The sequence below is a fragment of the Manacus vitellinus genome, unplaced genomic scaffold (assembly GCF_001715985.3).
Source record: "Manacus vitellinus isolate BGI_N305 unplaced genomic scaffold, ASM171598v3 scaffold_17_pilon, whole genome shotgun sequence".
In the NCBI taxonomy this organism is placed as follows: Eukaryota; Metazoa; Chordata; class Aves; order Passeriformes; family Pipridae; genus Manacus; species Manacus vitellinus.
The window spans coordinates 3,700,125-3,724,218 of NW_021939256.1; the positions used below are offsets into that span (position 1 = coordinate 3,700,125).

General features: G+C 38.5%; 1 protein-coding gene across 1 annotated transcript in view; it reads right to left on the reverse strand.

The window, feature by feature from the left end:
* Window positions 1–21,181, reverse strand: part of CTNNAL1 (catenin alpha like 1) — a 43,232-nt gene extending 22,051 nt beyond the window's left edge. Inside the window, exons 1-7 of the mRNA XM_029958894.1 lie at window positions 20,983–21,181; window positions 15,889–15,992; window positions 14,300–14,489; window positions 8,646–8,833; window positions 3,750–3,869; window positions 1,462–1,551; window positions 984–1,154 (exon numbers count right to left, since the gene is read on the reverse strand). Of these exons, the coding sequence (XP_029814754.1) occupies window positions 984–1,154; window positions 1,462–1,551; window positions 3,750–3,869; window positions 8,646–8,833; window positions 14,300–14,489; window positions 15,889–15,992; window positions 20,983–21,181 (1,062 nt within the window). The remainder of the gene's footprint in view (window positions 1–983; window positions 1,155–1,461; window positions 1,552–3,749; window positions 3,870–8,645; window positions 8,834–14,299; window positions 14,490–15,888; window positions 15,993–20,982) is intronic.
* Window positions 21,182–24,094: the final 2,913 nt, after the last annotated feature.

The window sequence follows — 24,094 nt, forward strand, 5'->3', positions numbered from 1 at the left end:
GAGAATTTATGTGATTATACAGTTGCGATGCAAATGCAGAAAGCAGAGGCATCATTTTACATTTTATTTTTCTCCTCAATGCTTTCTTTAGTTATTCACTTATTTTCAAAGTAATCCAACAATCTGCTTGTGCCCAGACCTCCAGTTTGAGGTTTGGGATGATTTCTTTAAAGTGATAATGCCATCAGCAAATTACTGGCCACTTACCAGGAGTAACAGCAAATACATCACTGTTCTACTGCTGTCAATAAAAAGTTTCTAACTTTAGTAAGTTTCAGAAATTAAATGTGCATTCCAATTTTGTTTGATCTTTGTACATCCATGTCATCTATTTTGAGTAGTTTTCTAAAACTTTGTATGTAGCAAATTGAATACTTTGAGGCACACTGCAAAAATTTCAATTGAATTCTAAAGGGGGAAATAGATAAGTAAATAAATTAAATCAAAGTGACAGGCTCAAAAGCAGTAAGACGTGGTGTTCATTAACTGTTCTTAACAGAGTATGAAATTTAAAAACGCCTTTATGAGGAAAAAAAACCCCTGAGCTACAAGATAAATTTCAATTCAGAACATTTCCTTTGAATGACAGCTTGTTCTTCTAAATGTTTGTATGAATATTTTTGTCTGCAGTTTTACTAAGTAAGAATTCTTGAACAACAACTATTTTAATGAAGGTCTGATCAGATCCTGATACTTCAGTTTATTCAACGTCAAGGCATCACCTCAACAAAACATTAGAGTTCTGAATGCATACTGATTCAAAAGGAGATGGCAAGTATCATGAGGTGTATTTTGGCAATGACTTTGAAATTATAGTCCCTTCTTGTCAGATTCTCTAACATTTTGGGACAGTTATTTAAGTTAACACTGCTGAAGAGATGCAGCTCCACCATTTTACATTTAAAAACTACTTTTTTTTTCCTAAAATCCTAGTTACGAGGTACTTTATTGGCTGTAGAAAACAATATAATTTCTACTCTCACCTTGAATTCTTTGATGCCAGAATATATGCTGATGGGGGCCATTTCATTTTCTCCATTTGGTCGCGAGTCAGTTACAATTTCTATTACCTGCTCCAAAGCTAGTCTCATCCGATGAAACACTCCATCTTTGTTAACACGAGCAGATTCACAGTCTGGATGCCGCAGACAAGTCTTTTTAAAGAAAGTTAAGTAACTATTATGAAAGAGTACACATGCAGTATATTGAAATGAAAGCTTCCTATTAAGGCAAGTCTAAGGAATGTGTTAGAATATTATGAATTCTTTCTGTTAAACTGCTGTTAAGTAGAATTCACACCACTACTGAGAATATAAAGGTTTTCTTTACCCATTCTTTAGTCTTACACCCTTCTTTAGCATGAAGTTTAAACTGGGGCTGAGAGAGGAGAGCTGGATATCCTGCCAGATGTCATGCTCTGTGATTTAGCCAAGTTGTGTAAGAGTGCACATACTCACTCACCTTTGAAGCAGTCAGGAGCATCATGGTGCACTTCTCAAGAACAGCCCTAGATGCTGCCATTCTAGCCTTTTTCTTCTCATCCTTCAAATCCTAAACATCAAAAGAAAGAAAATGACCTGAATAATACACAGTATCTAAAATACTAACTGCTTGTGAGATTGGAAAAAGGAAACTTTCTAGCAGATGAATGGGTTGTGAGAAGGCTTCCCAGTGTCTGACAATTGCTATTTTCAGCCTAACTCATGATCTAGAACTTGCTTTTCAGAGAGATTTTAATTTATGCATTTATTCTTGGCTCTATTCAATTCAGATTTCAAAGAAGGAAGATCTCAGAGCATGTTATGTAAACTGTTGCTAATTTTGCTATCTTTACCATATAGCATTATTCATAAAACAGAAAAAGGATGGGAAAAGAATACCTGACTGAAAATATTTTCTGAAATGGGAAAAAGGGTAAGGCAGAGGCAGAGAACATCTGCTTTTCATCGTACTGCAGTGAAGGAAATATAAACTAAATCTTTTTTCTACTTGAGTGTTGTATTTGCTACATACCAGTAATAAAGAAAGTCTTGACAGGCTAAAAAAGCAATTCTTCTGTATTGCTCTGCATTGAGTACATAAACTTATCAAGAACTGTCCAGGGAGATGGATATACCTGCAAAACTGAACTAACCCCCCAGCAAAGTTCATCAAAACGGAAGAGTTTAAACTCCACACTGGGATGTAGGGGAAGAGGGCAAGACATGAATCCCTCAGCATAGAAGGATGTCTAGCAATAGGAAGAACTTTGAAAGCTACAAGTACAATCTTCTCACTGCTCACAAAGATAGCTGAGTGCTATCTGAGTCAACTGAATGGGACTGGCTGAAAAGGGAACAGTTTACATTAATGTGCCTACATTAAAAAAAAAAGCACAAAGATAAATCACTGCAGCAATCTGTTTTGACATTTTTATAAAATTTGTATTTAGCAACTACAGAAAGTTTTTAAGATCAAAATCACCACATTAAAAAAAAACAAACAAAAACCAAAAACCAATCAAATGACAAAACAGTTAATTTCTGAAATTCTGATATTACACTCCAATAATTCTGATGGCACTCAGGAGTTTCCAGCATACTTAAAAGTACTTTGAGGGATATTTCCTCACAATAGGACTAGCAATGCCACATATCAGCCTACACATTGTAAACTGAGTACATCAAGAAAGCAGACATAATTTTAAAAGTGGTAATAAAACAGCCTTTCCAAAAGAGTCAAGTAGGAAAGGAGGGGAAAGCAGAAGATGAGTTAACACTGAAAACCCAAAACAGTTGAAAATAGTATCACTTACTAGTAATGCATCTTTCCCTTTTAAAGGCACAACTGCTATCAATACTTTAGGGAAAAATAGAGTTAATTTCCAAGGAGAGAGTTCATTTCCTTTAATTATATGCAGCTTTTCAAGAAATGGTTCTTCGAGACTGCACATGTACTTAGCAGACTCAGCACACATCAACAGTAAAAGGGAACACATGAGGCTGGCCAATTGTTTATACAAACTGAATTCTGAAATTTGCTGGATATTAGGGACTCTGTATATCTATACCAAACCCTGGTTCAATTCTGAATAGGGGATTAGATTGCCAAGGGAAATCAATCTGAGCTCACAGCAGAAGTCTTAAGCCTCACAGCAAACCCTTTATTTATATGGAAGTTGCAGGGAAAAAAGCTTCCTGCATGAATGAAAGGTTTTGATAGAGTAGCTGCATGTGAGAACTAAAAAAATCATTGCCCTAACACAAGAAGGTTTTGACCTAAACCTAGAAAAATATTCAATAATAATAATGAAAAACAAACCCTAACAAGCCACCAAGCAGATGCTTTATTAGAATCTAAGGATTTCATGTTTGGAGTTTTCTAAAATAATTACTCTGCTTTCAAGTCCCTTCACTGTGTGCACACATCAAATATTTCTGTCAAGTAACAACAGAAAAATTCTCTACCAATGTAAAGAGCCAAAAAAGTTAGAGTCAAAAGACAGTGATTGAAACCAAAGGACACCACAAATAACATGCAACCAGGCATCTGGAAGATATGCAGATCAAATAATGCAGTGATATTTCTCAGGTTGAGCTTTAAAATCAAAAGATGTACTTTGGGCGGAGCAAGGACAGGTTAGGTTCCAGAGACAGGACACCAGCAATTGTTTTGTTTCATTAATCATCCCAGAAGAACTCAAATCTTTCAGATAATAAGATGAAAATTACACTGTGCAACATCCCTCACAACCTTTTATTAATACTTACATTTTGACGATCTCCAGTTAAATGGGCAAACTCTACCATTTCATTTCCAAACTGGCTGAATATTTGTACAAACTCCTGGAAACTACTAACTTTTTCTAGTTGTTCCATTGTTGCAAGAACCTGCAAGATAAGGGAAAATACTGCAGATCATGAAGATGCTAAACAGAAAATGTTATTATTAACCTAGGAATACTACTATTTACAGGAACTTCTAAATAGTGTAGTTAAAAATGCATGTATTTTGTTACTATTTAAGCATTAATAACTCAACAGATGGAAATCAAGTGTAAATTAATAATCATGCTTCATTCAAAATGAGTAAACCTGTTGTCAGCCCTCAGAAAACACTGTCCTCATTTCTCCCATTATCAAGACTGACAGTATTACAGGATTCAGCTTCCAGATTTAGGAAAAATGTGTTTTTAAATTTAATATGACAGTAACAAGTGTTTGAAATTAATATACACATTATATCTGTGTTGTAACTCTCAATTTCAAAGTTCAATTTCAGATGCATAACTTTCAAAGTCTAAAACCACAGTTGCAAAGACAGGTGTTTCAATGGCTCTGTGCACTAAAAAAAAGGCAACAGAATTCAACAAAAGTAAACAAAAAAGTTAGAAATTAGTTAATACATAGTTTTATACTATCCGTAGCAATTTTCTCTAACTTTGGAGATTTTTATTAGTTGTATATAAAACAAAGAACTAAATATATCCAAGTTGTATCAAGCTCTTACTCACAATACATTAAACCATGTAAAATCAGCATTTTTTAAAAACATTCAGCAAAAATTATCATATAGCTTATAAATTACTGATTACTGAAGCTATCCTGTGAAGTCACTACAATATGGTTTATAACAGAGATTAACATCAGGGTTTTTCAGGTTAGACATATACTTGCTAATCTCAAAGTGACCTTTCAAATCCATTAAAAGTCTTCAGAAGTGAAAACAGTCAAGGCAGTTCTTTATTGTTTTTCACACTGGAGACAAGATACCACATAAAAATTCAACAAACTGAAATTTAAAGGGAGAAACTTCGAGTTATTCTTCCTTTCCTATGCCTGAACTAAAAAAACCAGTCTATATTCTGGATTATGACAAGCTACCTTTGGCGAACTCTCCTAGAAACACCTGTTCCTTTGTGGTAGAGCAGCTGCTCAGTCTCAGCTATAAACTACTAAATCCTGTGACTACTGTGGAACTGACTGCTTTATCGTGCAATATTAGACCTCAGTATCTGTCTGAGTATATTATGTTATGCAGCCAGTTCCACAAAGACTGTAGAATAAGGACTTTCCTGATTCACATGTTGATGTACGAGTAAGGATGGAATATAAAGAACTTGGAAGGAAGGTGCACAAAGAGAAAGATGTGAAAATAGCAGTATGAGAGTGGAAGGAGAGAACCACAGGATTGGGAGAGTGAGGATGTAGAAAAGAAAGGGCGGAGAAAAGAGAAAACATACAAGTTGAACTCCAACTTTCTCTACTAAAAATGGACAAAAGATTAATTATGATCTACTGTTCTTGTTTTAAGCAAGTATAGTATTTCATGAGTATGGTCTTGGTTGCAAACAACTCTGTTACAGTTACCCCAGAGCAAGTGTTTCTCTCATGACAAACCTCGTCAAATAAAAATTTCAGTGAAAGCACATGCATTTCCATTACATCTAATAATTCTAGACATCCCAGGCAGAGTTGACATTCCAAGAAATTGTACAGACAGCTCTAAATTTGTCTAAAGGTTATTCAAGAAGCTGCTACAATGCAAAATACCTGTGATGTCTTCATAATTTTTCATTTTAAAAGTTCTTCAACATGGAACACGCAGATAGTAATGAAAATGTACATTTTTAAATACAAGATTAAAAGTATGTAACAAAATAAGGCTTTAAGTTCTTACTAATATCTAAATTAGCACCTGGTATTGTACAGCTACAGCTGCAGTATGAATGTTGCCTTTCAGACAGCGGTCGTAGGCTGACAGCACTTCAGGGCACATCCATATTTTGATCCAATCTGCAACAGTGCAGCAGCTCCCCCACTACCTGTCACTTCTCTGCTCATTGTTCTGGCACTCCTAACCTGACTGGTGACAGCAAGTGGAGCAAGACCTTAAGCTCACTGATGTAATGACTAAGTCTGATGGACAATGAAACTAATTTTATAAGGCGGAAAGATGTAGGCAGGGACAGAACAAATGCACACAACCTAAGAACACAAGGACAGTATATATGGTGCAGAGGATGCAGAAGCAGGAACACGATCATTGGGATCATCAAACAGAAGTTGGGTTCTGGAGCTGATCACCACCCCAGAAGATCTCAATCACTTCATCATTCTGTGCAGTTGAATGTCCAACCACTAAGCTGTCTTTCTATCCTTTGCCCTTGGTTGACTCTTGATTTATATGAGGAAGATGATGATGACAATGAAAATAAAAGGTGTTCAGAAAGTGCTGCAGAAAAAAAAAAAAAAAGGGCAATAAAAGTTTAACATTGGGCATTCAGTCTCTAAGATAAAAATGGAGCTGAGATCTTCTGGAACAGTGACCCACTTCAAGAAGCCAGAGTCTGTTCCTGTTGGCAGTACTGATGATCCTATCTTTCCATCCTCTATGCCATATTATACTACACTGTCTCTGAGTATTTGTGTTCACTTCTTAAGTCCCTGCCCATACCACCCCTCTACCAGAAAATTTCTTAAAGGAAGAACTGCTTTGCTATCCATCATAGTGTCTGACACACTTTTCAGGAATGTACTCTATAGAAATCAGGGCATATATAAATATCAGGCCTCTAAAAGACACCATCAATTGTTTAATTAAATAGAGATGTGAATTGCCCTACTGGTACCATAAACAGAAGCCACCTTTCTCAAATACATGTGCACTATGCACAGAAAAACTCAAAAGCTCACAAACACTAGCTGTGTCCTGGGGGCATCAGGCAAAGCATCACCAGTTGGTTGAGGAGGATGACTGTCCCACTCTGCTCTGCACTGGTGTGGCTTCACTTTGAATATTGTGTGCAGTTTTGGGCATGACAAAACAAAAAAGATATTAAGCTCTTAGAGAGTGTCCAAAGGAAGGCACCAAAGATGGTGAAGGGCCTTGAGTGGAAGCCATACGAGGAGAGACTCAAGTCACTTGGTCTGTTCTGCCTGGAGAAGAGGAGATTGAGGGGAAACCTCATTGCAGTCTACAGCTTCCTCTTGAGGGAAAGTGGAAGAGCAGGCACTGATCTATTCTGTCTGGTGACCAGTGACAGGACCCAAGAGAACGACATCAAGCTATGTCAGGGGAGCTTTAGGTTGGATATTAGGAAAAGGTTTTTCATCCAGAGGGTGGTTGGGCACTGGGACAGGCTCCCCAAGAAAGTGGTCACAACACCAAGGCTCTCTTGAGTTCAAGAAGTGTTTTGACAAAGCACACAGGTACATGGTGTGGTTCTCGGTCCTGTGCAGGGTCAGGAGTTGGGCTTCCATGATCCTTATGCATGATCCTTGTGAGTCCCTTCCAATTCAGGATAGCCTATGATTCTATGACTATGGCAGTCAGTCAGATATGCTTACTCTGGACTATGAGACTTTGCCTGAAATACCTTCAAAATTAAATTCTGCACCTATGCTTACTATAGTCATTTCAGAGTATATATGACAATATTTTCGTATATATTTAAAATTATCAGAAACCATGCTTGCTGCTGAAATGATATATTCTTCCTTATCCTTTCATTATACATACACTTGCACAGTTGCTCTGTAGCCTAAATCTGTGTTACCACCAGCCACCTTTGGAAAGGTATATTAATTAGGATTATTGCATTGTAGGCTGCAGACAACAGCAGAAAAGCAGCAAAAGGTATTAAATACACCATTCTGGTCTCCAGGGCAAGAAAAGACCAAAGCTGCAAGTAACTTCATCAAACTGATACTGATGAAAATGCCGCCACCTTAACCAACCACTGGGAGATGAAAACAGCACAAATACAGCAAATCAGGAGCAGGTTATTTTTGTTGGTTTTGAATCCTGGACTTAACTAAGTGTCTTGGACCTAGGAGCTGCAAAATAGAGACCATCACATCTGCAAAGCAAATTGGGACAGAAGTATAACGACATCATGAGGAGTCAAAAGAGGAAAGAGGGGCACTGCTCTGGATTATGAATTCCAAATTCATGGAAAACCCCAGGCTTTATGAGGTTCTCATTTTTCAAACATGAGCGTTTTCTATTTTTGTTTTAGCACATTGTGGAGAAAAAGAAATGGAAGAATATCCTACAGGCAAGACAGTGAAGTCTGCACTGCATGAAATGGATTATATTTGAGGTTAAATGGGCCTTCATACATTATTTAAACCAACTAAGTAGATTCATGCTAAGTTTCAAGACCTAAGTTAAACTGCGTAAAAAACTTTTAATCTGTAAGCCTCACATCTCTAGCACAGAATTTCATATGCATTCCTCACAGCTTTTTGCTTAGACACATCCATAATGCTCTCTTTGTCTTGATCCTGACAGTACAAACATCCTGTCATTAGCAAGGAGAAGCTTTTATTGACCATTTTACAGACACACACTTTTATGTAGAAGTAAACCTGAAGTTATATAAGCAGTAATGCAGCATCTTCTACAGCATACTAAGTCAATAGAGCAATAAACATGGGTCACATAAAATGTAGAGTCATTGAAAATTGTTATTTTAATACTACTGACTTACAGCCACCTCCTTTCAGATACCTTGTGGATAAACATGTGCAAGACATTAATTTTTACCTTTTTATTTTAGACTTCCCCTAGAGATATAATGAAAATACCACTTCATTTACCACCACTCTTTTGCACTGACTGCAGGTATCAGTTAAACAAAATAGAAAAGGAGCTACAAATACCTTGTTTCTGGAAGTTATAATTTGCTTTATAACAATTCTGTCTGCTAACACCAGCACCTTTGTGACAGAAGATAGCAACAATCTTGCAGCTTTTACCACACCCGTTTTGTCTGTAAAGATTGTTATGTGGCTATCAGATTCTGGATGATCCAAGTTTGCCACATCTGTAAGCTGTGCAATTGTTTCACCTAGAAATAAAAAAAATAAGTTAACTTTTCATACTCAGAAAACAGATACTGGGCCATTTAGCATTCTTAACTTTTACCTTTGAGGGATGAAACAATTTCAGAGCTACCCACAACTCTTTTTTATTTCACTTCACTTCCTTTTATTGACTGTTGGTGGCACCCTCTCCATATTTAAATTTGGACTACTACTCAGTACTACCTTATTCTCCCATCTGTAACATACACCAATTTTCTTACAGTCTACAGATATTTGAGTGGGGGGTGGAGTTGAGCAGTGTGGAGGGAGAAAACATTAATGAGAGATCTGTTTTTAATAGCAAAAGTCAAATCAGTGTCCACACTTGCAGCATCAACCCACTGAAAGAGTAGGATGCAGCAAGGAAGGAAGAACTACAAATTCCTCTCCACTTTCCAAATTTCAGTTAGCATTCCCATAATTTATAGATTTCTATCCCTTTAGAAGTCTTCAGGTACGAATAATAAAAGAGATTCCAGTAACTTTATAAATTATGAGACTGAAGCATTATAGTGAGACTACTGCACTTTTTATTCTAAGGAGAGAAACTAAACAGTATGCTGACAGAGAGAGGAGACAAAAAAAAAGCAATAAAGCACTGATTTTCAGTTCATCATTATCTTCTTTTTCAATTTGCATTTAGTTAAACAGATAGTAGTTAAATAGGCTTAACTGACCACTTTTATTTCTTATGCAGTCAAAAATTCTGCATCCAGTGCAGCCAATGGATCTGCTTATTTGAGAAAAATCACAGACCCTATCCAATTAAATCTTCTGGAGTACACTAGATAATAGTGCAATAGAGAAAAGACAGGGCAGTTTCCTATTCCATTATCACAGAAAGGCTGCTGGGAGACTGAACTCAGGCAAGCTCTGAGACATGCTTTTGGTTAGCGTGTAAGACAAGATGATCAACCTACAACTGACCTATAGATCATCCTTGAATATAAAATCTAGAAGATTTGATCAAGTTGCCTAAGACTCATCTTTAAAACCTCATGTAATTCACCTAAGCAGACAAAATACTCCAAAAGCCTGATAAAGTCACTGCTCCCATATGAAAAACCTGAGGGTGCATTATTCTGGTACTCCACAAATATCACACACAAACACTACAGGACAAGACCTGACAGTCCTTCAAACCATAGGGCTTCACACTGCAGAGCGTTCATGTATAGATTTCTCTCCTCTGGTAATTGTAATCCTTTGGCTTCTTAAGTTGCCTAAATAGGTATTCCATTATGGCAAGGAACTTTTCAGGACTTTTGCCAGGACCAGGCCAGGTCATAAAAGGCATGCTCCAAATAATCAGAGGGTCACTCTAGTGAAAGCATGCAAATATGATAAACAGAGTACAGTCTGAGATAGTGAGTTCCCCAGTTGAAGGGCCTAAAAATAAGCAAGAAGAATCATAAAAGTAGAGCTACTATTCTAACAGCAAGGGCAGCCAGATGCACTAACAGTGAATCTGTAGGATGAGTCTCCAGTTAGGTAATGAGATCATTTAACAGCAAAACACACTGGCCATTGCCTTCTCCACAGTCCAATTCATTTTGGTTCATGCAAATGTCTGCTTGCTCACCTTTGTCAGCTAATTAATCCCAATCTCTTCCTTTGACCTCAAAATATATGAGACAACACAAAATGGTGTAGAAACATATAGAGAACAATTAAAATAGATGCAAAGTTCTTTTGGTAACCAAGAAAGGATGCACAACATTATTATCCCGTTTCTTATGCTGTGGGATTCATCTTCTTGAAGATGAATCAAGTCATAGGTGAAGCATCTACTCATACCAAAACTTATCAGAGAACGTGAAAGACCTGCAACATCTGCCTGTCAAAAGCTCCACACAGCCCCAGAAATTCGAGACTTCTGATAATAGAACAAAGGCTTCCTCCTCTGCCTGTAGATTGCAACTACAGGAACATGAATTAAGCCTTGGGAGTAAGCCATGAGGAGCAAAATCTGTTATGGTAAATAGACTGAGTTAGGGAAGACATCTGGGTACAAACAAGTCCATAAAACACACCTGAGCATGTTAAAGAAGCAGTTCACTGTCCCTGTAATTCTCCTATTGTGACTGAAAGATTGTGACAATTGGGAGAGATTTCCAATGACAGAAAGACAACTGTCACATCCAAGAAGGTGCCACATCCACATGCAAGAAGGGTAACAAGAAAAATTCAGGCAATTATGGGCTAGTCAGCCTCACATCAGCTTCCGGGATTATTACTAAAATAACACTGGAAGCCATTACCACATGAAGCAGAAAAAGGCAGTCAGGAAGAGACAGCACAGACCTGCAAGGGTGAATAGTCCCTTATTGATCTGAATGCCTTCTATGATGAGATGGCACCAATTTTAAAAAAAGAAAGCTATGAATGCTGTGCATCTCAACTTCAGCAAGGCCTCTGACATGATCTCCCATAATGTCCTTATAACTTCATCATAAGATACAGACTGAATAACTGAAAAATGGTGGGTAGAGAATGAATCTGACCGCTGGGCTTAGGGATGGTGATAACTGCTACAAAGTCCAATGGGCAGTCAATTTTCAATGGTACCTCTCTGGGACTGATATGAGACATCAAAACCGTTCCCAGGATGATGGGCCAGCATGTTCAGCAAGTGTGTGAACAATACCAAAATGGGGCAGTGTCTGATACTGTGGAGGGCAGATCTCCATTCTTGAAGCTAAAATGTCCCTTACAACCTCAGTTATTCCGTGATTCAATTTATTCATCTTAAATTGTCATTTTTCAGTCTTCTTAATTTAGTCCTCTCTGTACTAAAAGACATGGCAAAAATAGAGAGCTATTTATTGCTTTCATTTTACTCCATGTCTTCCTCTAGAGCTATGTAGTCAACTGGTAGAGAATACCGGAAATGTTATGACACTAACTTATTCCTGACATGTGCTTTATCTTTTAAATTAACAGTCTTTCCTAGTTTTAGAGGGAAAAAAAAAGATAAAAATCACAGATGGGCATCTAAAATGCGCTTCTTTTGAGTTACGTTCCACTGCTATACTGTCATTGTTAACACTGACACAGTGCAAGACTAATGTTAGGCAAAATCTGCTACATGACCCTCTGCAGTGTTTTATGATTCTATTTTGAGTCAATCAAATTACAAGGTTTATTACAAGGAAATAGTCATAACAAGTCTGAAACACTTCAGATCACTGATTATACCCTTCACAAGAGGCAGATACAACATCTGTCATCCTTCAAAGCCTCTGCAGGATATGCAATTGATTTAAAGACTCCCTACTTTTCTTAGCAACTGAGATGCTTAATGTTCTAAATCCTTTAGTGTTGAAATCTATCTTCTATGCCTAACAAAATGTCCCTTTAATTTCCAAGGCACAATCTAATTTATCAGCTATAAAGAATAATGAAAAGCTTACAACACACTCTGCCCTAAACAGCAAGGGCTTTCTGCTACCTATGCCTCCAGAACATAGGACTCTTTTATACATGTCAATGTTCTTGGCTATAATTGTCCAGGAAATTTTTTTTTATTTGCTTGGAAACACTGAGCAGCCCACAGAGATAATACTGGCACAAAAAAACCCCATCAAAAAAAAAAAAAAAAAACCAGAAGAAAACGTGTTTGCTATATTGAATTTCCCATATAAGTCTTCAGTTAGCTCTAAAATGCATAGCTCACAGAGAAAAACTAGCCCATGCCAAGGTAAATGTGAGGCTTGAGAGAAATGTAAACAATCCATATCTTCACTCCCCTAGACTGAGGCACATTACTGCGCAACAGGAAATAAAACTTACTGTGTAAAAAACTATAGCCTTTTGTTGAGGTAAAATACCGCAGACTATTTTTAGATTCTGAGATCCTCCTGGATACACTGATAGGAAGAAAAAACACTTGGCCACAGCATAAATGGCAAGTCAAGAAACAGATTCAGACTTCACTGCTCTTCTAGCAGCTGAGATTATGAATGTGAACTTTGGCAATTTTGGCTTGTCAGCATTTTACTTGGATCTCTGAAGAGAAAACACATGCTTCACATAACAACTGGAATGTTTTTAAATTAGGACATTTCTGTTCGCAGCCAAATTTACTGGAGCGACTAGGAATTTTCAGTCTAAAGTTTATCCAGAATAGTCCTTCAAATCACAAGAACAATCATTCATCACCAGCATGTTTCTAGACATTGTGATTCATTGTTGAGGGATTTTCAGAGGATTTCTTACAGTACCATGCCTAACTTCCAAGCTTTTTTTTTTCTTTTAATCACAAATAATAGTATGACCTGCATCCCCAAAGTTTGAGGCCAGTACAGTGAATCAGCAAGAAATACACCAGTTAGGACAGCAAAAGACAGGTTTTTCAGAATTCTGAGGTTATTTAAAAGATAAAAACCAAACACCCACCCACAAGTCCACTATTTAACTTAACAGAATGGTTTTAAGGACAGTAACCCCTGTCTTGGAGTAGAGTAGTGCTCCTTTCTGGAGTCAGAGACATTAGCATTGAAGGGTCATTTATTTGCCTCCACATCCAGAAGCTCAAGATTGTCTCCCTGAAGCCACAGTAAGCAGGAAGCCTATCACACTTGTAGCTACATCCACCTGCTCAAACTGGGAAAGCTTCAAATAGAATTTCCTATGATCCAAAGGTATTTGAAAGAAAAACCAAAACCTCACCCCACTTACAACAAAAGGAACATTCTACTAGAAGTCATCTTGAAGGCTGCACTGCAGACCTAAGGATATGCATTTACTGAGAGCCACTGAAATATCATGCAAGGAATAGTACTTAATATCTAGGATAGTAGTTTCTAGCATGACACTGACATTCTCTTATGTTATCCCCTATTTGCCTAGACAGAGGCTTCTGTGAGGAGGAGGCTGACAGCAGGCAACTCAGTTATCCATACTTCACATTCAATTCACACACACAGCAACTTTGCAACAAAACTTGAATCCAGCAAAAAGGCAAACACAATATGATTTTCATTCTACTGAGAGGAGTTATCAGATGACTGATGTGAGTCATCTTACTGAATCCTGATGAAATATGGGTTGACACTGACCTTCATTCAGACATTCAGATTTAGAATGCAGTGACCTCAATAGCATAACACCCAATTTTAGATACTCCACTGTTTTAGCTTGGTAGCAATAAAGTTGTATTCTCAACACTCTGTTCTTTGTCTTTAATAACATCATAAAACAAAGAGCAGTCAGATAAATTCCTTGTGGCAAATGATCCTATAAAAATCAGAGCCAACTTACAATTCCATTCCCTGTTCATAAGATGACCGTAATTTAAATAAGTGAAAAAATCAGGTAACAGATCAGGCCTTGAATGAACCAGCAGAAGATGGTTAAGCAATCAAATAGTAAAGTTCTTACGTTATTCCTGACACTAAAAATAGTGTGCCAAAAATGGCACAAGTACAATTTCATGAGTAACTACATACCTGCTCTCCTTGCCTCAATGCAAGCAACACTCATTTCCTCTTTCAATTCATGGTTTTCGTTGGCTATGGCTTCACCCACTGTAACAAATCTTCCAACTGCCAGGTTAACTGCTTGGCCCACTCGCTGAATTGCTTGCAGAGTCTTGTCTGAACGCTTTGGTTTATCCTTATGATTAATAAGAGTAGTTATCTGCAAACAAGAAGAGTTATTTATTAGACTATTTTAACTTCAGCGTTAAAGGCAAGTTTTGAACTGAACTCCGTAATAGATTTTTACCACACTTCAGTAATAACATTTAGTGTTGAGTCATAAGGTATCATTTAACTTCTCAGAGAATAAAAAAAAAAAGGTTGCTCATCTGCTGTGATCTCAGTTTAATTCAAATGAACAGAAGAATTTTTACTTTTTTCCCTCCCGTTTGCAGTATTAAAATAAGCTCCCTCACGTCTGAACAGCCTTTCACACTACAGACACAGCCCTTCCCCCATTAAAGTATCCACTGTACTTGTAACTTAAACTCAATTGCACGTGTTTCTAGAATTTAGAAAAAGGTTGCCATTTCGATGCAAGTTATCAGTAAAACAATTTGCAAGGACGTTCCTACTCTGAACTCCTGTCTTAGCTTTTCTGTCCACTACATCATGCTATACATTCCCTCTTGGATCACACAGACCAGAGATCAGCTGCACACTGGCTGCAGGAGACTGAAGATTTGTCCAAAACACCAAAATTAAGGAAACAAACAAAGAGATCCTTTCCCCTCGCCGAGGAGAAAGGCATGAATGCAGAAGCAGATTCTCAACCAAGGCATTAAGTAAATGTGAGAACAGTATGCAATCCTGCCACTCAGAAATAAGTAACTATAAACTACATTACAAACATGAGCTTTACGTTTTTGGTATGACAACTGTTTTCTTATGAGAAGCAGGACTGAAGTTAAACTCTGTAGTTTCAAACATCCTAAATCACCATAAAGGCCCAACAAGGATAGTCCTGCCTGTCTTTGCCTCCCACTGTCATGGTTGCAATTAATTTATCTGATGTGAGTTAAACTTGAGTTGTGGAGAAGGTGATGCTTGTTAATTTAGTTTTTCCCATAATCAGGTTTCCAGTCCAGTTCAGTGCGTAGCTCTACAAATACTTCTAGTAGCAAAAGGTAAAAGGCACAGACTGGAGAAAGATGGGCAGAAGTGCTCCTTTCAGCAGCAGTGTGATTTTAAAATGCCCACAGAACTCTACTGTAAGCCACATTCCCAGGCGATCAAGGATGTCTGCTGAGAGAATCTCAGAAATACATGAATTACTTAACTGTCTGAACACCTCAGCTATATCAGCTTAATCACAAGTGTCTTTGCCATTCCTCAGAAAAATATAAACCATCATTCACTCATACATTCTCCTACTAGTCAAGCCTATGGTTGGACAAGAGCATACAAGCTGTACCTGTAATGCTCACATGAGATCCAAGGACATAGTAGGAAACAATGTAGGAACTGTTCTGCTTCATGATGTGATCAATGCCCAGCGCTTACCCTTCAGATATTACTGAGTTGTCTTTCTGGGGGAAAAAAATGGTGGTTTTCAATACCTTTCTGAGGTTAGTTTTGAATGCCAGGAGTTCGTTTAGCCAAGTGTCCAGTATTAAACTCTTTGCAACGGAAAATGTCAATACTTCATAGAGTTCTTTGCACACTGAAGGAGAGAGGGGGGAAAAAAAGAACAGTGCTGTCCTAAGGAAGAACTGCTATGAGAATGGAAGAGTATTTTGTCCTGGTACAAAACATCAGTACAGAAATGCTTAGTCTGTCCACTGCCTTCTTATATATGCCCTATTTTTCCAACTTGTACATAAGCCACAAGGTCTAAAGGAAGGTCACTCACTATAATTCATACAACAAATCTGCCTGTGTAAGAGTTCCCCTGTAAGAAGTCACCAAGCTTCAACCCCAAAGCCTATGAACCCCAGATGCCCTTCCAGTGCAAAGATCTTATGATGATGAAAACAGCTTTATTACTTTTACTACTATTATTTACTGAGCAAATAATTCAGATTCGTTTTAGAGGAGGAATGACATTCCTCAAAACACACAATTACCACCACTTCAGTGGAAATTCAGATCAATATGAAATTGATGGTACAACCAGCTGCACTATGCAGCTCTCCTGAATTCTTGCATTGTAGATGCTTCAGGTATACCAAATTAACAAATACCCAAAATCTAACAATCCCAGTTGGTGGATTCTTGATTAGTCATGGCCAGCAAGCCTACTGAGAGCATTAGTCCAAATGTTGAGGATGACCAATTTGATAGAAGGTCACAACTTTCTTTCCTCAACTGCTTTTTAAGCAAACAGCAACCCAATACTGGGTTAAATATTACATTCATACAGTTAATGACTTCTCATAAGTGTATATAAAATAACACTGGCCTAAGACAAACTGCAAGTTTACATACTGGCTGCAAGTTTACCTCCCACAGCATTTCACACCAGTAAAAGTTTAAATATGTTCTTCATAACCCTGAAAAAAAATGCGTATGCAAATCACATTGCAGAGTGAAAGGAATCCCACTGTCTCTTAAAAATCACCAAGGGCATTTATTTTAATTCCTATGTTACTGTAGAGGTATGCAAATAATAAAAATCATGAAGATGTCACAGCTTAAAAGGCTTTATTAAAATCCTACAAAACACTTTCAAAAACATGAGTGCCTTTTACATTTCTATCCTTTCTTTAGCACTCTCTTCAGAGGGCATCATAAGTTTTGCAGAAAAAAACCCAAACCCATTCCCCCTCCCCCCCCCAGTCTTCCCATAGGTTAAGCAAGAATCAGGAGCTGTTTTGACAGCTCCCTCACCAGTGTCATGTTAATCTCAAAGTTCAGCAAGACCAAATGTATGGTCCTGCACTGGGCCCGGGACAATCCCCGGTATCAATGCAGGCTGGAAGATGAATGGATTGAGAACAGCCCAGCAGAACATGACTTGGGGTACTGGTGCTTGAAAAACTGGATGTGAGCTGACAACATCTGCTCGCAGCCCAAGAGCCAACTGCATTCTGGGCTGCATCAAAAAATGTGTGGCCTGCAGCTCAAGGGAGGTGATGCTCCCCCTCTCCTTCACTCTGGTGAGACCTCACCTGGAGTGCTGCATCCAGCTCTGAGACCCCCAACATAAGAAGGAGCTGGACCTGCTGAAGCAAGTCCAGGGGAGGGCAAGGAAGATGATGAGGGGGATGGAACACCTCTCCTATGAAGATAGGTTGAGCAAGCTGGGGTCATTCAGCCTGGAGAAGGGTCCAGGGAGATCTTATAGTGGCCTTTCAATATGTAAAGGAGGCTTAGAATAAAGATGAAGAAAGACTTTTTACCAAGGCCTGTAGTGACAGTAGAAAGGTCAATGGTTTTAAATTAAAAGAGGGTGGTTTTAGACTGGACTTAAAGAGGAAATTTTTTACCAGAAAAGTTGTGAGGCACTGAAACAGATTCCCTGACTTGTGGACGCCCCACCATCGTAAGAGTTCAAGGCTAGGTGCTTTGAACAACCTGGGGCTTTGATGAGGCTTTGAGCAACGCAATCTAGAGGAAGGTATTCCCACCCATGGTTGGGGGGTGGAACTAGATAGTCTTGAAAGGTCCCTTTTAACCCAAATTATTCTGTGATTCTATGACCTACTTTAGACACTCACTGGAGTAGCTTGTATGTGCAAATTAAACCCAGCTTGGATGCCTACAGTTATACACAGCAGCAGAGGCTTTGCAAATACCTCCTGGAATAATGAATTTTTAGATGGATAATATAATTTCTTCTCAGACTGGCTAACTTAGGGCCACTATAGTAACTATCTTAACATTGGCATGGAGGGAAGTTTGTTGAGCTCTCTTTTTTTTTTTTTTCCAGAAAAGTCAAAAACTATGGATTGCCAGTTAAAAACAACCGTTGCGAAAAAACTAAAACAGAGGTTTGTCAAGAAGCTTGAAAAATAACAAACATCTTCACGTAACACCTATTTCAGATGTCATCAACATTATGTAGCAAATGCAGCCTGTACTGATATTAGATTTACATAGGATGTGTGCTATAAAAAAATAACAAACAGCCCTGAAATAGGAATAGGTAGGTCATGATGAAAGAAAGAGATAGAGAAAGATATAAAATATAGATCAGCTAAAGCAAAAAGGGCTGGTCTTGGTTCTAGAAACATGAGTTAGACATAAACCAAATGTAAAATGCTTAAGAACGTCAAAGGCACAAGCAAAGTTGTTCAGACACAGATGGACTTCTCATAACCTGCCACCTGCAGAAAACATTGCTATGCAAACAAGGAGAATGTGTAATTGAGAAATATCTTACTCTTTCTATCATGAAGTGTTAAGAGTGACAGGTGTATTTCTAGCTATGTCCTCCATTTCAAATAAAGTTTTGGAAAAGCAGAGGCAATAGCAGTTTCAGATTCTTTTCAAGAGTTAATCAAGCAGGTAATTACCAATCAGTTAAAAAGCTAACAAACAAGATCTTAACTGAGCAAGGAGAGGAATTTCACTAGCATGTTAAGTGACAAACTGAAGGAACCTGAGATGCTAATAAGCAGCACAAAGATTATTTAGTAGTTCAGACCACAGTAAAAAAAAAAAATCCCTAGGCAGTGAAACTAGAGGGTTGTTGGGAAGAGGCACACAATACTACTTGCCTCAGGACACAAACAGAGCAATGAGCATTAAAAGGCAAATAATCTAGGGTTCTACAATAAAGAATAAACAACGTTTTTGCTCCTGGCTTTTAAACATTTAAAACAAGGATAAATTAGGTTAAATGGAGAAAAGCAAAGACCCACAAGAAACCTAACAAGGAACTTTGTCCCCAACAATCATCTTTCTCCAAAGAAACCCTAAGAACCTATAAAAAACTGAACTAGTAAAACGTGCAGCATTCAAGATATTTCAGATTACCAGGAATTGCTTTTCCCCAGCAGCCCATCCAGCTGCAACCAGACCAGAACTGTTACTGCCGTGTTTCTTTCATTTTTTTTTCAGTTAAGGAAACCACTTCAAGTCCCAGAACATTATCTAAGCCCTCCTTTAAAGCTTAGCACCTCCCAAATATTTAATCTGTTGTATTCTGATCATGTATTACCCAGTGACCAACATCTGTGGTATTTGGACAGGAGCTAACCACTGAAAAGATTACCTGCAAGTCTCTTTGAACAAGAGTAATATGTTACATGCTGTTTACTTAAGGATTTACTGATCAGGTCTTAGAAAGGAAACAGTCCTTTCGATGGTACTCACCCTCTGTTTAATGTGAGCTCTTACGCCGCTGCCATGGAATGCTTATCTGAGATTGCAGACAATCAGCTTAAGGAGTGCGCAGTCTCAAGAAATTGGCAGTTACAATCTTTTGTCACTTTTTACGAGAAGCCACAGAAAAATAATGGCCTTTTCCCAAGTACTTTACCAAAACTAACACATACAGTCATAATGTATCACGATATATTTCATATTTAAGGAAACCAGCTCAGTTGTGGCAGTTTTTGAGCAGTTGTTTTCAGATCTCTTTGAGGGCCTTTAGATACTGACATTGAAGTCGTTATAGGCTTCATGCACAGGAAACATCATGGCAGCACGCTTAGCTAAAAATATTCTAATGTCTATTTATTGTCAGTGTAATTAAGTCTTGCATGACAGAATTAAGTGATACTTAAGAGACTGGGTTTCAGGAAGTATTTATAGACATCTATAAATAAAACCAGAGGAAATGTAGCTATTTCACAGCCACTGCTACAAACATAAGAGTTAAACTAAGAAGTTGCATTGGAAGTTACCCTATCCATATCCCTCCCTAGGGAAGTACCCGCATTGTACACAGGATGATTTAGACTCTAAAGAGTAGTATTTGTTACTACCTCTTATGTGGTGGGTTGACCCTGCGTGACTGCCAGGTGCCCACCAAAGCCACTTTATCACTCCTCTCCTCAGCTGCACAGGGGAGAGAAAATAAAACAAAAGGCTTGCGGGCTGAGGCAAGGACAGGAAGAGATCGCTCACCAGTTACCCTTATGGGCAAAAAACAGCCTCCACTTGGGGATATTAATTGAGTTTATTACCAATCAAATCAGAACAGGATAATGAGAAGTAAAACAAATATTAAGAACACCTTCCCCCCACCCCTCCCTCCTTCCCAGGCTTAACTTCATTCCCAGTTCTCTATCCACTCTCCCCCAGCAGCGCAAGGAGATGGGGAATGCAGGTTGTGGTCAGTTCAAAGTTGTTTCTGTTGCTGCTTCCTCCTCAAAAAGAGGTCTCTTTCCCCTGCTCCAGCGTGGGGTCTCTCCCACAGGAGACAGTCCTCCATGAACTTCTCCAACATGAGTCCTTCCCACAGGCTACAGTTCTTCACAAACTGTTCCAGCATGGATCCCTCTAACTGGTGCAGTCCTTCAGGAACAGATTGCTCCAGCATAGGTACCCGGTGGTGTCATGCCATTGAACCTGCTCCTTTCTCCATATCCTCCCTTGGACATCTACCTGCTCCAGTGTGAGGTCCTCCATGGGCTGCAGGGGCACAGCTGCCTCACCATGGTCTTCACCACGGGCTGCAGGGGAATCTCTGCTCCAACACCTCGACCACCTATTCCCCCTGACTTCTTTGCTGAGCTTGGTGTCTGTGGAGCTGTTTGACTCACATATTCTCGCTCCTCCCTTATCTGGCCGCAACAACTTCTGCACAACATTTTTTCCCCTTCTTAAGTATGTCATCACAGACACAATACTACCATTGCTGATGGGCTGGGCCTTGGTCAGTGGTAGGTCCATCCTGGAGCCAGTTGGCATTTTCTCTGTCAGTCGTAGAGGAAGGTTCTGGCAGCTCCTTGGAGAAGCCATCCCTGTAGCATCCCCTGTCATCAGAACCTTGTCATGAAAACCCCATACACTCATATTAATCAGCTTTCCTGCTAGAAAGAAAATCAAGACGCTATCTCTATGCAATAAGGATTAACAGCCTCAGAGTAACAGCTCCTACTTAATTTTGTGTATTCTCTGCTTTCTACCTTCCATTAACTTCATAATGGTAGAAAATTCCTTTCTGAAAAAAAATGTAATACTGAGAATGAAAAGCCTTTGCTAAGAAAATGCAATAGCACTACATATGTTGGAAGAATCACAGAATCGATTAGATTGAAAAAGACATCTGAGATCATTGACTCCAACCTATGACTGAACACCACCATGTCAACTGGACCATGGCACTAAGTGCCATGTCCAATCTTTCCTTAAACACTTCTAGGGATGGTGATCCCACCACCTCCCTGGGTAGCCCATTCCAGCATCTAATCACTCTTTCTGTGAAGAAATTATTCCTAATGTCCAACCTAACCTCTCCTGGCACAGCTTAGGACGATGTCCGCTTGTCCTGTCACTACTTGCCCAGGAGAAGAGACTGACACTCTCCTTGCTACGACCTCTTTTCAGGTAGCTTCTACAATAGAAGAGTGTTGTACAGTAAATTTGGTTGCATTTGATAGGACATAGAAAAATCTTGGTCAAAAAGGCCTTTCCCATGCAGCCTGCACTTTCATTAGTTCATCTTGAGTTTGAACTTCTAATATTAAATTTTAAGTACTGCCTGTCATTAGCTTTGTGTACTACTTACGGACAACCAGGTCTTCAGACTCATTAGCCAGAGAGCAGCACATGTTGTTCCAACACCCACACCTGCTACAGAATACACTCATGCGTGAGAGAGAGCAGAGAAGCAGCAGCTGGCATTTGACATCCTGTCCATAAGGGCTACAAGCAGAACTGTCACACAGACTTCTCATCACAAGATGAGCCTCAGGGATCTCAAGAAGTGAACAAGAACTACCTGCTTACTTGTCCTAGAAATCAGAAGTCTGTTAAGATTAGATGCCTGTCCAGGCATAGTAGAAAATGCTTAAGATTTCCATTATTTCAAGCAATAAAATATGTTTTAGAAGTGTGGTTAATGATTGAGTTTTTAGAATTGGAAAGCCTTATCTCTCTACTCATATTTCATTATGTAGAAAAACTGCACAAATAAACTTTGTAGAAACTCAATTTTGAAAGTTTCTGAAGGTTGAAAAAGACTAAACAAAATAGAATTCAACTGCATTAATTACTAATACACTAGTTAACTGTAAGAACCCATACTGTATTCATCCTGAAAACATTATTTGAGACAGCTGCCACTGCTTTATGGACAACTGAATGCGTCATTATTCAAAGGGTCAACCAAACTCTTCTTGCAGAAGTCACAAAGTCCTCAACACATCATTCAGGACCCTGAGTCAACACTTGTGTAAAAAAGCAGCTCCCAACAAGTGGTGTGATCCAGCTAATGTGTTTTCCTCATAGTGCCTATGCACTGATGTCTAGAAGGGCAGTACAAATATGCTCCATGTCCAGGACTGCTGGGTACTGTTATTGTTGCACTGAGACTATTGTAGTTATACCTTTACCTGAAGGCTCTTTAGAAGTACCTTCTCATTGGTTTTATACACATCTTTCACAAAAACCTTCAGGGAAGCAAATTAAATAAACAACTTCAACAACCTGTAAGCTGGTTCACTTTTCTGTGGGCAAATGCTGACACACTTAGCGGAGCCTCAGGCTAACTTTCACATGTAGTGTCTAACAAGCTGGTAAGACACCTCTGAAAGGGTGAGGGAACAATCTAGGACCTGCAGTGACAAGTAGAAGCTGTCAAGCAACTCAAGAGCAGCCCTACCAAATCAGATCTGGTATCCCTGACCTAGAATTTTATATCTGATAGTACAACTTACCTACTTGTCTAGAGACAATTGTGAGAATGAAACAAGCAAATGCGACACTAGCCATAGTGCAGCTGTACCAGAATTTTTGGTTAACTGCAAATTGTACATTTAATTTTAAAACACCATTTAATTATGTACTTCTCACAAGCACAATAGCTTCAACAAATGGAAATATTATCTGGAAAGCGTGAAAACAGTCCTCTTCATCTCCTTCAAAACCCACTCTTTGTAAAGTTCATCAGGAGTGACAAGAATACACAACATCAAATTCAAATACACGCCTCAGACTATTAGTACCATCACTATGTACTTGTTAGACATTCTTGGAATTTTTAAGAGATCAAAAGAAAGGATTCAACTCACAGCAAGACTGTACTATAGTAGTGAATAGCCTTTCTTTGTGCTGACTGCATTCCTAGAAAACCAAGGGCTTTTTAAATTTCAAGATCCAAACTGCACCACTGAGAAAATGATTATCCAAAATGTGATACAGATGAACTTGTTCAGATGAGGTGTAGTATTTTGATGACAGCAATTTATTTCCTTGAGAGACGGTTATTTTGGGTTTGGGGGGATTTGCGTGACCTTTTTGGTTTGGTTTCTTTTGTGAGTTTTTTCTTGTTGGTTTGGGGTTTTGTTTGTTTTGTTTGGGTTGGGTTTTGGTTTGTTTTGGGTTTTTTTGGGGTGTTCTTTTGTCAAAGCAATGAAAACTGGAAACTTCAGGAATTCTTTTTCTTCAGTGGGATTAAATTATTTCCAATTCTTTCTTTTTGCAAGTTTTTTTTGAAAAGGAACTTTGGAGAAATAAAAAACAAGAACAAAAAAAAGGAATGAACACAGCTCTCACTATTCTTTCAGCCTATGGATTCTTAGATATTATGTGGAAGACTGAATTAATTTAGCAATGTTACTGAAGTAACGCTATTGAAGAGGAGAAATGTGCTTTCTTCTAAATGTTCACTTTTCACAGGCTCCTTAAAATCAGGGATCCCCACTGATCTGC